Genomic DNA, 15560 nt, shown 5'->3' with positions numbered 1-15560 from the left:
TAAACAAAGATTCTTTTATAGTACAAGTATTCTTTGCTTTTTTTATCACAGGAATTTGAAACTATTCTGCAATGGAACATAAAGAATAAAATAACAAATGACCTTCTAAGAAAATGGTAGCAATCAGCAGTTGCTTTTCTTACCACCAGATCACTAATAGAAAAAACTGGCTCTGATAAATCCTGGAATAGATTTTAAAAAGTCAAGAAAAGTAAAATTGGACTGGGTGTAAAAGAACTAAAGGGGAATGAAAAGAACATCTCAAAACAGTAGCACTAAAGAAAAAAAGACTGCGTGTTTAAACATATGTAAATTAGACTACCTGTATCAAAGAGAGAAAGGACCATAAGGGCCAAGCAGTTAACATAGGTATTCATTAAGTCAGGGAATTTATTTTAGTTATCTTTATAGACCATTATCCACTTTAACAGAACTAGAAAAACAATATGGAAATTAATAGGCATTGAGTAAATAATTACAATTTAAAAAAACAAATTAGTGGCCAAAGGCCATTAATGGCTTTCAAATTTTTAAGACCATAACTTATATAACAAATACATTTTATATCATGAAGTATATATGCATGTGTGCACATGTATACATGAAAAAACTTGATGAAATAATAGTCTACAACACTGCATTTTCTATTCTAGTTTATATTATTTCTTTCACTTAAAAATCTTATCATGATCCTGTAATGTGTTGCAACTCACTATTTAAAATATATTAGCCTACAGGGGTCCTCAAACTTTTTAAACAGGGGGCCAGTTCACTGTCCCTCAGACTGTTGGAGGGCCGGACTATAGTTTAAAAAAAAAACTATGAACTAATTCCTATGCGCACTGCGGGCCTGGGACAAGTCGGCTGCTAAGCAGGACAGGCAGCGGCACCCGGCGGGCCGGATAAATGTCCTCAGTGGGCCGCATGTGGCCCGCGGGCCATAGTTTGAGGACCCCGGCCCTAAAACAAGTCATTTAGAAAATGAGGTTTAGCTAGACAGATGATGACCAAGATCAGACTACCTTTAAATTCTATAAAATTATACTGTTAAAATTTGTTATCCATTTTATCTTTTACCACAAACCATAAAATAACTATTAAACATTTGAGCCCCACTGGTGTAGCTCAATGGTTGAGCGTAGTAGACCCATGAACCAGGAGGTCATGGTACGATTCCCGGTCAAGACATATGCCCCAGTTTGCAAGCTCAATCCCAAGTAGGGGGCATGCAGGAGGCAGCCGATCAATGATTCTCTCTTATCATTGATGTTTCTATCCCTCTCACCCTCTTCCTTCCTCTATGAAATCAATAAAAGTATATATTAAATATATATTTGAGAAAAATCTGGAAAGCATCTATCCACCTATATGGTTCTGAAAACTGTTAGTGCCACGTCTTTTAGGAAATGAACAACAAATACAATGGTTCCTTTTAGTTTTCTAAATTACCAATCCAAGACAAAAATCCTATTATAAAGTAAACTTTCTTAAAGCACAGTACAATTCTATCACTTAAAATCTCTAACTGAATAAATGAGAATAAAGCTGCTAGAAATAGATGCTAGGAAGGATAACATTTAGCATGACTGTTTGGGTTTAGTCATGTTGAATCTAAGTTAAAGACAGTAAATTCAAAAGTTTCTGTAATACAAGCATTCAGGAATCAGATGAGAAATAAGGCCTATGTGTATATGTTTATACTTGGAAGTCACTAAATAATAGCTTCATAAAATACATTAAATTTGTTATTAATGACACGATACATCTCAAATTATGTAATTTATAATCACAACAGGTAGGTAAAGCTTGATAACGATTTTTTTCCTCATTTGTATTCCTTATCACGTGGAAGTCTAACATGTAGAAATTACATAATGTTTCAAAATATCTTTAAAATAATTGAGTAGGAGGGGTTAGTAGTAGGTAGAATTTAGAAATTAAAACTAAATTGGCCGTGAGATAAAATACGTTGAAACTGGATATGTACATGAGGGTTCATTTTATTGTTGTCACTACTTTTGCATACCCTTAAAATTATCAACAATTCTTAAGTTAGTACAAGTAAAATAAATGTCTACATTTAAAACTTCAATTTTAAAAAGATAATCCATTATATGAACCCTGGCCAGTGTGGCTCAGTTGGTTGGAGTATTGTCCCATAAACCAAAAGGTATCGGGTTCAATTTCCAATTAGGACATATACCTAACATTTCAGGTTTGGTCCCTGGTTGGGGGATGTACTAGTATGAGAGGCAACCAATCGGTGTTTCTTTCTCACATCGATGTTTCTCTCTCTCTCTCTCTCTCTCTCTCTCTCTCTGTCTGTCTCTTTCTCTCTCTCTGAAATCAATAAACATATCCTTGGGTAAGGATTGGGAATATATGTATATATTTATATGCTTTTAAAATACTTTAATGAATACCATCTCACACACACACACACACACACACACACACACACACACACACACACAACACTACAAAATTTCCAGCAACATATGCTTTGCTTTCTAACAAAATTATTTGTAATTTGGTGTTTCATCACAGTCTGCATATACCCATGGGAAAGTTTACACATAAAAACCACCTCCATCTACTGTGAGTCATATAGCAAAAAAAGTTAATCAATGTAGTATAATATGACTGGGATAAACTGCTGCACATTTGGCAAATGCTTTGATGTAAAATACATGCTAAAATTGGAATAAAGAGATCATGTTTTTATACTTGTGTACAGCTAGTTGTAATTCTTTTCTTATAAAATTTCCTTTCAGCTCAAACTTCCTTTTATTAATGAATTCAGAATTTAGTTACAGAAGTGGAAATATTGCAGTAGTTACATCAAATGGCAATAATCATATTATAATCTACCTCAAGCACAAAATACAAAAACAGTTTTCCTTGAGGGCATTTAGACTGTAACTCCATTCTTCTCTTATGGCCCCACTTCTTTACGTAAAAACTCTTCGGCATAGTAATTATTGCCTTCTAACATCATTTTTCCTGGATATAAAAAGTACTTTTTGTTTTATGAATTAGCCTGTCAAAATAACTCACCTTATAAAAACCACATTGCCAGGACTTTTCACACATCAAATTTAAGATTACCAGGGTTTTAAATGATTTCTCACAAATTTTTTTTTTAAACTTCATTCTGTATTTGGCTTGATGCAGAAATTAACCACCTGTCTTATAATTAAACTTCTCTGTCTCCTACATTTTAACTGCTGAGGACTCTTATCTCTGTATTTACCATATGCCCATGATAGTACAAATATTTAAGGCTTAGGTTTCTTGCTTGATTATAAACTTTAGAAAAGAATCCCCAATTTTAGCATTTCAGGGTATCTATGACTTAGTAGTTGCTCAATCACCTAAATTAGCAATTTTCAACCAGTGTACCTCAATAATTTTTAAAACACGCAAATACCTGACTACTTAGGGGAAATGACCTCTTTTCCCTTAGATTGTCACATTACAAAATGACAACAGCCAACAATAGATGTTGCGTGTGAATGAGTCAAAATTATACCTGTTTTTGGTCACATCAGCAAAAATATTTTTTTTGGTATGCTGCAGAATTTTAGTGATTAGTTTGTGTGTGCCACGAAATGAAAAAGGTTGAAAATCACGGATCTAAATTAAATGACACAGAACTTTATCTATAAAAGCAGCAACGGGAGAGATGTACAATAGCTACTAGGAATGGTTCATTAAGAGCTCCCCACTATTTTTGTGCCTTATGCCTCAACTCTGACAGTTACTATAGATATTGGATCCTAGAAACCAGTACAGTTTATCCAGAACTTTGAGTGTCTACTGTATTTTAATCTCAATAATAACTATATCTCACCTAATCTATACATATTAAAGAAATTTTCAAATGTGGTTTAAATTTACTTAAAGTTGACTTCTTCTCTAAGCAGTCACCTAGCATCACAATGACAAATAATATATTCTTAAATATAAACAGTAATGTTTTCATTCATATAGGAGAGAACTTGATTCTGGAACAATAGATTCCTAAAGATTCTCCCTAAAACCAGAGGTTCTTGCCGAAACCGGTTTGGCTCAGTGGATAGAGCGTCGGCCTGCGGACTGAAGGGTCCCGGGTTCGATTCCGGTCAAGGGCATGTACCTTGGTTGCGGGCACATCCCCAGTGGGGGGTGTGCAGGAGGCAGCTGATCGATGTTTCTCTCTCATCGATGTTTCTGACTATCTATCCCTCTCCCTTCCTCTCTGTAAAAAATCAATAAAATATATTGAAAAAAATAAATAAATAAAATAAAACCAGAGGTTCTGACCAGTCCATAGATTATAATAATCTTTCTTCAAGTTAATTTATAATTTTAAGACAAGGCAAGATACTGAACGACTCCAGATGAATAGCTTCATATATACGCATATGAATTTAGTGTGTATACAAATTTCCTGGGAACCTTGTTAAAATGAAAATTCTGATTCAGTAGGTCTGGAACACACACAGGAAATTTTAGAGTGAAGGAATCTTTCTATATAGCACTTGGGTAAGGATTCATGATTCCATGTACTTGTCAAAACCCATAAAACTGTATTTCAGAGAGTAAATGTAATATATACAAGTTTAAAAAAAATCAATCCATGTGACTAAGGATCCCAGGGGAAGAATGTAAATAACAAATGAATCTAACTTCATAACAAATTTATGATTTAACCATAATGAAGAGGGGAAGAGGGAGAGCTAACTTGAGTAACTTGGGAAAACAGTTTTTTAATTAGAAAACTGTAAGGCTAAGTATACATAAATATTGTATTCTAATTAATGAATTTGTTTCTTCTGGGAGTATTGCTTAAAAATTCCAAAACTGCACCCAGCCAGCATTGTTCAGTGGTTGAGCCAGGAGGTCAGGATTCAATTCCCAGTCAAGGCACATGCCTGGGTTGCAGGCTTGATCCCCAGTGTGGAAAATGCAGGAGGCAGCCGATCAATGATTCTCTCTCATCACTGACGTTTCTATCTCTCCCTTCCTCTCTGAAATCAATAAAAATATAATCAAAGTTCTTGGAGAAATGGCTGATTCTAGGGCAAAAGGATGGAAGTGAATAAAAAGACATAGAAGCCAACTTGAAAGAGAACTCCCAATGAGCAAACCTAGAACAATGTGAGCCACAAAATAAATAATTTATTGGCTTACAACCCAAAGTATAAAATACATACACATAAGTCCATGCTTATATATAAATAATTGAATGGGGGAGAAATGACTTCTTTATAGAATTCCACTTAATATATGTATACTAGAGGCCCAATGCATGAATTTCATGCAAGGGGCTCGGCCCTCGCAGCTGTGAGAGCTGCCCTAGGCCCTCGCAGCCACTGCGGCTGCCTGGCTTTGTCCGGAAGGTTGTCCAGAAGGACATCTGGAAGGTCGTTTGGCTGCTCGGTCTAATTAGCATATTACACTTTTATTATTATAGATATCTGCTCCCAGCAGAGGATGTAACTTATTTCCCATTCCCTACTCCCACCCACCTGAGTAGGCTCTAGTGACATGCTTCAAAAGAATACACAGTGGAAAGGGAAAAATGATAATTTTACAGAGGAAAAATGTGGCAAATACTTAAGTGATGGCCAAGTGATGGTTAATATCATCAGTAATGCCACATGGATATTATGCTCCCCATACAATGTGAATAGAAGAGCACTTTTCCTCTGTAATACTCTTTCTAAAAACTGATAACCCTAGCTTATCCTAATAAAAGCACCAGACAAATATCCAAATTTGGGGACACACTACAGGATACCTAGCCAGTAATTCACAAGAGAGTTAAGGAAATCAAGGAAGACTTAGAAACTTTTACATACCAGAGGATACTGGGGAGAGTTAACAACTAAATACAACATGGTGCTCTGGATTGAATCCTGGAACAGGAAGAGTATGTTAACGGAAAAAAACAATGAAATCCAAGTAAAGTCTGGAATTTAGTTTTTTCAAAAAGATTTTTAAATATTAAATTGGATTTCCCCTGACAAGTGGGAATCATCGCTACTGTGCACATCACAGGAGTTTTGTGAAGATGAACTGTGATAAATTCATGTAACGCACTGTGCACTACGTGTATTATGCCTGGCTCAGTCAGAGTAAGAGTTCAATAATCACTGGTTGCCATTATTATTGTTTCTTGAAAAGTGAAATGTACCCAGCCTCTTACTGGGATGGCCTGTGACACCATTTTTGTGGGGTTCCCAGAAAATAAAAAGCATTATAATAACAACAGCATTAATAACAAAAAATAAATAAAAATGGCAAGGTTCTTAATGACTCCAGGCAAATAGCTTCATATACAATGAGTGGCCAGATTGTTATGATCTGTTAATGCATAATAATCTGGCCACTCAGTATATATATGTATATTAGAGGCCCGGTACATGATTCGTGCATGGGTGGGGTCCAGCCAGCCTGGCCAGGAGAGGGGACATGGGCGGTTGGCCAGACTGCCTGCTGGTCGAACTCCTGGTCGAGAGGACAATTTGCATATTAGCCTTTTATTATAAAGGAGGACATACACTGAGTGGCCAGATTATTATGCATTCAGAGATAATAATCTGGCCACTCAGTGTATATGTATACTAGAGGCCCAGTGCACAGATTTGTGCACTGGTGGGGTCCCTCGGCCTGGCCTGCAGGGATCGGGCTGAAACTGGCTCTCCGACATCCCCCAAGGGGTCCCGGATTGCAAGAGGGTGGTTCTCTGGTGATGCACCCCAGAATCAGGCTCCCTCCTCTCTAGTTCAGAGTGCATCACCCGAGAACCACAGCTGCCAAGTCACTACAGCTCAGCAGCTTCTGTGTTGAGCATCTTCCCCCTGGTGGTCATTGCGTGTCATAGCTACCAGTTGGATGGTCGGTTAGCCTTTTATATATATAAATTTAATATGAAAACAAATCACTTGGGAATCTATTTAAAATGAAGATTCTGATCCATTAAGTCTGAGGTGGGGCCCAAGGTTGTATATTCTGAACAAGCTCCTAGGTGACCACAACTGGAGCTGCAACTTTTCTATTTCTGTATGTTTGTTAATTTTCCATCAAAAATGTAAAACAAAAGTTTTCTTCATTTATTCGTCATCTCTTCACTACAAAGTACCCATGTAACTCACCAGTCATTGAGATCTTAAATAAGCAACTTTAGCAATATTAAAAAGACATTCTTTGCCCCACATTATCTCATGCCTATGTAGACAAAAGTAATGTCTTTGAGAGTCAAGTCATACACAATTCTCTTATCCTTACGAGTCACCAATAAATCTGAATAATTTACAGTAACCTAGACCGGTGGTCGATAAACTCATTAATCAACAGAGCCAAATATCAACAGCACAACGATTGAAATTTCTTTTGAGAGCCAAATTTTTTAAACTTAAACTTCTTCTAACGCCACTTCTTCAAAATAGACTCGCCCAGGCTGTGGTATTTTGTGGAAGAGCCACACTCAAGGGGCCAAAGAGCCGCATGTGGCTCGCAAGCTGCAGTTTGCCGACCACTGACCTAGACTAACCACAATCCTAGGAAATTCTGTGAAAATCTTGATATAATCAATCCTACTTGGAGAGAGAGTAACCTATAACTTAAGCTCCTACTTAACAGTTTGATTTTTTAAAGCCTAAGAAATGATCTTGAACGATCTTAGATTCAATACATGTAAATTTGAGGGGGGAAAATTAATAGGAAAAGATGCAGAAAGCACATACTGAACTGAGAAATTAACAAAATATGAGATGCAAAAGTCATACTTTCCTGTAATTAACGACATCACAGGAAATTTTAAAGAACAGTTTCCTTAACTCACTGATTTCTAGCCATTCTGGCTTCGGAATTTCATTATTTTCATATTGTCCTTAAAATGATCCTTAGTACAAATTTTTGAAATTTAAGAATGAACTTTTTTTTTTAAACTGAGAAAACTGCAAAAATCTCAAGAAACACCATTTTAATTGGCATGGCCTTTAAAATTTGTTCAAATTCATTTAGTGAAACAAACAGATTCTAATAGCAAATCTTTCTTTTTAAAAAAATATTTTTATTAATTTCAGAGAGAGGAAAGGAGAGGGAGAGAGAGATAGAAGCATCAATGATGAGAGAGAACCATTGATCGGCCACCTACTGCACACCTCCTACTGAGGATCCAGCCGCAACCCAGGCATGTGCCCTACCAGGAATTGAACCCTGACCTTCTGGTTCATAGGTCGACACTCAACCACTGAACCATACCAGCCAGGCAAGAAATCTTCGTGTGTGTATACATAAGTGCAATGTTGCCAAAAATGGTATAGCACAACAGTATTCAACATAAAACTGTGTATCGCAGAGTAAATGTAATATATCCAAGTTTGAAACAGTTAGATGGTGAAAAATGTGACCTGTGTTCAATTTAACCTAGACTTGGTGTTCCTTAAATTTAACAGGTCATTTAGACTATAGGGCTTCTCATAACCATTAAAAAATATTTTAAAGACTGAATTTCTGTAAAGGAGATTTTCAGATAGAACATTTCCATTCATCCTATTTCCTACTCACTGTCTACCCAAAACACTTTAAAAGTTGAGATCTAAAGATTCTTGAAACATAAAACAATAATTAAAATGTTTTCTGTAAGCCAAGGAAATATAAGTGTAACAGAGTTCGTCTAAGTAAATATAAAATTTACACACACGTATTTAACACATATATAAATATATTAAATCAAGCATTGTTAATACTATAAAAAGTAGTAATGAAAAAATTAAAGAATTCTCAGAATCAGGCCAACAAAGCTCAAATGCCAGCTATAGATTAATTCTAAATGATTAAAAACATTATCACACATCACCAACAAGTTCTGTCACTCTATGAGAACTTTCAAGAGCATAAAGTAATTATAGTGATTCAAATAATTTCTCAAATTTACATTAAAAATTTAATCTGCAAAAAAACAAAAAAATTAATCTATAGGCAAGCAGAGTTCTTCTGAGTATTAAGCATGTATAGCAATCATTCCAAATTTAGTAAATGTGACTATGTAATTCTGGTCTTAACCCATAAATCTATTTCTGAAGTAAATCATCATTTAAGATAACTGAAAAAAAATGTCTTACTAGGATTAGAAAACTTGGTTGCATATAACAACATAAATTCACACAGCTAGAAACTGATGCTTTGAAATCTTCCAATAGTATCTTTAGAAAGCTTAACTTCAATGAGATTGTAGACTTTGTGCTGCATTGAAACTGATGTACAGGTGCATCCTGACCCACATTTCTTAGTAAATAAGTTTCAAAATTGACAGTTATAGCATAGCCAGAAACATTTTCTATGTATATTTCTCCTTTCAGAAAATAGTTATAAAGAGCTTTCTACATGGAAAGAATAAAAAAAACAAAAAACAAAAAAAACATTTTTAGTAGACAGCTTATTATATACCAAGCCAAAATGTCAAATGACCTTTCTTAATTCTATTTCATTTCAGGAACTTCCACAAAGGAAAAAAGTAATCTGAAGGAAAAATGCATTTAAAATCTCTAGCCAATAAAAAGCAAATTTACAATGTATATAAATTTTTCAAGCAGAGTACATTTCTCCTCTCATTACTCTATATTAATATTCATAGTTAGGGTAACTTCTGGTTTTTTGCAAGAAAATCCATATATCTATGAAGTTCAACTCACTTTTTTAACTAGACACAATCTCCCTTCTCTGGACTGGCCTGTTATGAAAGCTTGGGATGGGGGGTGGGAGAGAACCTTAGAGTTAGTAACTATGACAGCAGAGCAAAGAAAAAGGATAGCACAGCAGCAATAAGGAAGAAAATGAAAGTAAAATAGAAGCAGGTTCTCCTGATAAACACCAACGCAGTTGTAAGAATAGATAACACTTCTTAGGATATAAAGCCTGTATGGGTGAAATAATGACTTAGAATAATTAGAGAATATGCAATTATTTAAAATGAGTATGCATTATAAAAGCTTACTTTAAATAAACTGATTTTTCGGGGTTTAATTTCTTTCACCTATACTATCAAATTTCACTTACTACTGTAGTCACCCCTTTGCTTCAGATATGGCAGCAAAATACATAAAAGATTACTGAAACAGGTCAGAATATAACAATGCATAATCTCTTGCTCTCAAGAGTCTTATTTCCTATTTTGTGGGTAATTTGGTTCCTATGTTTCCTCTAGATATTTCTACCTCTTAACCATCTCATTGCTCACTAATGAATAAGTGAAAATGGACAATGTGATTCTCCTACACCAGTGGTCGGCAAACTGCGGCTCGTGAGCCACATGCGGCTCTTTGGTCCCTTGAGTGTGGGTCTTCCACAAAATATCACGTGCGGGTGCGCACGTACAGTGCGACTGAAACTTCATGGCCCATGCGCAGAAGTCAGTTTTTGGCTCTCAAAAGAAATTTCAATCATTGTACTGTTGATATTTGGCTCTGTTGACTAATGAGTTTGCCGACCACTGTCCTATTCACTTACTACAGTCAGTATACCTGTAGAGATTGAATCAAAGCTGAGATCCATCTTGTAATTTAGCCTCTCAACACTGATGATTCTAGTCAAACTGTTGTCTAAAACATTATTATACTAATATACATTAAGTTGTAAGATGAAATTTCAAAATCATATACTTAAATTCTTGTTTTACAGTTAATAATCACTCAGAGAACTAATTAGTGCAAAGATGGTGTCAACTCTGGTTTTATTAACTCCTAGACCAGTGCTTGTTCAACAAAATAATGCTGCTCTCCATAACTGCTCCTTTTTCACTATGATGCTTTTCTTATCCAGTCTGAATATGAAAGCTGATAAATTAAATAGCCAGCAAGACCAAAAATCTCAAAGCTCAAGTCAAACGCATAAACTATTTCGTTGTCCAGCCAACATTTTTATGGAAATTGTAACTGCCAAAACTTTCCTGTTTCTTGTCCATCACTATAATTAATGTTTCAGTTATGTAGCATCCTATGTGTTACATAAAATATGATGTAAATTATAATAAGCAAATAAGGAGTGCACAGTAATCAGGAACTATGTTAAGCCCTTTACATGTAGCATTTCAATCCTTAACTTTAAATAACATAATACCGTAATACCCATTTTATAAGTGCAAATATCAATTCCTCAGAAGTTAAATAATTTGCCCTAATTCACACAGCTAATGGGTAGAACTGGGATAAGATATCAGGCAATCTGACTCCAACGTCCATATTCCCGATTTCCACATATAATAGCTACATGGATTGTATTATTGCTGTGCAGATAACTCAACTTTGAGGTCTATAGATAAATTTAAAGACTCTGTATTAGAAAAGGTTTCTTACAAATTAAAATAGCTTAATATGGCTTATTCCCATAAACGGTATCTTCTTTGCAAATACATGGCTCAAGTAAGAACCTTTAACTCATTCATATACCAGTATAATTACAACTCAAATATGAAAGAAAATTGGGGGTTGGGGGAGGAAGCACTGCAGCAATACTTTAACAAATTTCAGATCAGTATTGTCCAGAACTTTTTGCAGTGATAGAAATGTTTTTTGTCTGTGTTGTCCATCATGGTAGCCACTAGCCACAAATAACTAGTATTGGAAATGTGTTTAGTGTGACTTGAGTAACTGAATTTTGACTATTTTGTAAGTTTAATTAATTTAAAGAGCCACACATGGCTAGTGGATACTATATATTAGACAGCACAAGTAGAGAAGACAAAATGCCAGAAAAATATAAGTACAGACAATCTGACTGCTTTTATTTGGAGAGTGCATTAACAGTCAAATCAATTTAAATGTCTCCTTTTTTACTTGCTTTTGCTTTAATTTATTAACCCAAACAATAGAAACCTCCAAAGATTTAAGACAAACTTTCTATGAACTCTTCTTTGGGTACCTCAATGGAAAAAAAATAATTAAAATTTATTACCAAACAAGCTTCATATATTAGACACTTTTTAGTCTTTGGATAGCTAAGGGGAAGAATCTGAATCTGAAAACTCTGCCACCTATTAAGAAACTAAAAATAATCACAAAAATCTTCAATTCTCTTCATAAATACTTGATAATAAGTGCTTACCTTGATTCTCCACTACTGTTTCTAACACTTTCTTCATCACTATGTCCATTCATTGTAAATATCAACAAGTTTTAAAATGGAATATAAATCTTCCCAGTTTAAAAGATGAATATAAATACTCTTCCTTGAATATCAAAAATTGATAGATGAATTTTCTTCAACAATCACAGGTTTCCTGGGACCTTTTTTGATTCACCTAAAAAACATATTAAGAAAGTAAGAAAATTTCACTAGAAGAAAAAAATTAAAAAGTCTATTTAGAACTTACACAAATTTAAACCACTTAGATTAGAGGTGGTAAGGAAGGGATAGAAATCTTTTATTCAAAATACTTAGGCTTCTATCAACTACATTCCTGACTATTAACTAGAATTTAGCACACCATTGCTTACGTTTGACAGAAGATATTAAAATATTTGTGGAGTGATAAGACTTTTTAGACTGATTGCAACTGTGTAGCAATATATATATATACACATATATGTGTGTGTGTGTGTGTGTGTAACAGGTAACTAAAGCAAAGTGGTAATATATAACATATACATACACCCAAAGAATAGAAAATGGAGTCTTATTAAATACTTGGTCAAACAAATTAAGGAGGGAAAGGTTACCTTTAATTGAGCACTAACACCTATCGCCTAGAACTTCATATACTCAAGTGAGGGAAAGTTTTGCAAATGCTCACATGAAAGCAGAATAAAAGGATATTAAAGGGTATCATATAATGATACATGTATAGGTCAAAACAAGTATGTCCGTCCTTTCACAAGTAAACCGATAGTGGACTGAAAAAAATTTAGATAATATTTATCCAGGTTGGACTTGCACAGATTCCATTTTTTAAAAAAGGTAATAAAATATATACTATTTATGTTGTAATAAGGGGTTTAGGGCAAAAATCATGGATCAAGACACTGCATTTCCACCTTTCAAGACACCAGCACAACACTGGAGATTCACCTACAAGCCATCCACGAATAAACAAAGGAGATCTCTGGCAGGGGAGGGAGAGGAAGAAGCGGGGGAAGGAGACGTCAGATCCTTCCCCAGCCAGAAAGTACCGAGACAGCCAACTGAGCAGAGCTGTCCTCCGACCTCAGCAACGAGAATTCACTCCTGTGATTTCCACACCACAAAAAAAAAGGGGGTGGGGGTGGCAGGGGGAGACAGGCCGTTGCCAATTCAATCATAGCAAACTCTGCATTAGATCGGGATTTTAATTCTCCAGAGACTACAGTCCAGCAGACTCTGCAAGAACTTGGTTATCCAAAAAGTAACTATACCTTGAAACATTTATTACTGATGTTAAACATTCATTCCAGCCAGTCAAAGAGCTTTACTATTAAAGTAGTCTTACTTAAAAATCTAGATACTCTAGCGAACTGCCTCTCCCGAGAAGTCTCTCTTCGTAGAGAAAGTTCACTCCTCTTTCCGTTCTTTCCTTTTCACCTTCCTTTCGCCCCTCAAAATGGCTTTCTTTGTACACTGTAACTTCCTTTCCCCCCTCATCTTCCTTCTCCAAGTCCTCTTTCTGAGACGCTTCTCACAAGTTCTGAAGCTCCAAGCGCACGCAGCTCTCTCCAAGCCTTTTAAGCATCTTAACAATGACTCTTCCCTAAGTCATTAAACCTCTTCAATCCTCTTTATGCCCTGTCTTTTAACAGTTGTTTTGCTTCTGCTAAGTTTTCGAAGCAGTACTCGACAGGACGTTAGAAACCTTCCTCCTCCCTCTCTCCATCGCAGTTTCAAGGCTACCAGCCTCCCACCGGAACGCACCCACCCCACTCCCCGCCTCCGCCCCCGGGTCTCCCAGGGCCTCCCAGGGCCTCCATCACCGTCCCGGAGTCTCTCTTCCCGCCTCAAACTTCCCACAGACCCGCCCCGCGCCCTCCCAGGCTCGCCCCGGCCGCCGCCCCCTCCCCCTCGCCGCCGCTCCCCACGTGCAGGGAGCCCGGGTCGCGGTGGGATCGCTGCACCAGCCAAAGGCTCGCTGCTTGAGCCTCGCAGCTCTCCCCTCGCGGCCCCGCCAACCTCATGCCGAGAAGGCCCATGATCGGCCGCCCAGCTGCCAGTCCGCCAGGCGCGAGGATGCGCTCCGCGGCGCCGGCCAGCGCTCGCTACTCACACGCCCCCTGCGCTTCGAGCTCGTCTGCCGCCGCCGCCGGCCCTTGAAGAGCTGCTCGGCCTTCGCCCGGCGTCCGGCCGCTGGGCCGCCGCCCGGGCACCGCGCTGCCTCCGCCCTCCGCCCGGCGGGTTCCCGTCCTCCCCGCCACATCCTGACCCGCCCGCCCGCCCGCCGCTCCCTTTCTTACCGGCTGGCGTGCAGGATTCGCGGGGCGGAGGGAGACGACTCGGATCGGCTGTCTCCCCCGCGCCCGGGCCCGCAGTCTCTTCAGCCGAGTGAGTCCTCAGGCTCCAGGCGTCTTGGGGTAAGCGGGAGTCAGGGGAAGGGAGGGGAAAGGGGAAGGTCGCGGCGGGGAAGGGGAAGCCCCGACCCGCGGCACCAATGCGCGATCCCCTACGGAGCGGATCCAACAATCAATTCATTACTGAAGCACCAACGGCTAGGGCAGCAAGAGCGACAAGTAATCAGCCGTCGTCGTCGCCGCGGCCACGCGCGCGCTCCCGCTGCTTATCGGCTCTCAGAAGCCGCCATGACGCCGAGAGAGCGAGAGCGCAACCGTCTCGGTCGTAGCCGTCTCCGCTGCCACTGCCACCGAGGTCGCCGTCGCCTCCGCCTCCCGCGCGACGTAAGCTCCGCGGCTCACTCCCCTTCCTCACTCAGCGAGAGGCAAGCTGGCGGGCGAGCGGGCGCGAGCACGTCGAACCCTCCGACTGGCGCGCGGGCGGTGGGAGGAGCTACGCTGTGGAGTCTTAGGGCGTAGGAAGCAAGCGATTGGTCCTGAGTCCGGGCGGCGTGCGAGTGCGCGCACGCGCGCGGATGGGAGCGCGCACGCCGACTGCGCGGAGGCCGCCGGACTCTGACCAGGGCCGTGGGCCGCTGATCTTTGACTGGGCGCCCTCCCCTTAGCGGCCTTGAGTTGAGTTCCGGGAAGTGGGAGCTGCAGGCTCGCTCCGTGCGGGTATGGATTCTATTCGGGACCGTTGCGCCAGGATGATGAGGCTGAGAGACTGAGAAGGAAAGAGGAAGCAGAGGGGTGGGGAGGTACAGAAGACTATAATGGGGTTCGGGTAGCCGCGAAAGGTTCACACTGGATTAGTGAAGGGTCCGGGTCGAGCGTGGGGTCCGGTCGCCCAGGCCTCGGCCGGGGCTGAGTGCCTGTCGGGAGGCACGGGGACTTGGCCGCTGCGTCACACCAGGCAGCCTGGGAACCCAACTGTTGGGCAACTGTGGTCCCCTCCCGCCGCCCCGCACGCCTAGGCGACCTGCCACTGAGGCTCCCCTGGGGGCCTAATGCTCCGCGTGGGCGGGGCCGCACCTGGGATGACGGAGGGAACATAGA

The 15560-nt window shown here is 39.3% G+C and overlaps 1 protein-coding gene across 2 annotated transcripts in view; it reads right to left on the bottom strand.

The window, feature by feature from the left end:
• CHD1 (chromodomain helicase DNA binding protein 1) overlaps positions 1-14944 on the bottom strand; it is an 86662-nt gene extending 71718 nt beyond the window's left edge. For both annotated transcript variants that reach the window (XM_080677600.1, XM_080677599.1), the window contains exons 1-2: positions 14409-14944; positions 12094-12289 (exon numbers count right to left, since the gene is read on the bottom strand). In XM_080677600.1, the coding sequence (XP_080533726.1) occupies positions 12094-12146 (53 nt within the window). In that variant the 5' untranslated portion in view covers positions 12147-12289; positions 14409-14944. The remainder of the gene's footprint in view (positions 1-12093; positions 12290-14408) is intronic.
• Positions 14945-15560: the final 616 nt, after the last annotated feature.

Source organism: Plecotus auritus (genome assembly GCF_963455305.1).
Source record: "Plecotus auritus genome assembly, chromosome: 7".
Taxonomy (NCBI): Eukaryota; Metazoa; Chordata; class Mammalia; order Chiroptera; family Vespertilionidae; genus Plecotus; species Plecotus auritus.
The sequence above is the reverse complement of the archived record's forward strand: the minus strand, read 5'-3'. Positions and strand labels throughout refer to the sequence as shown.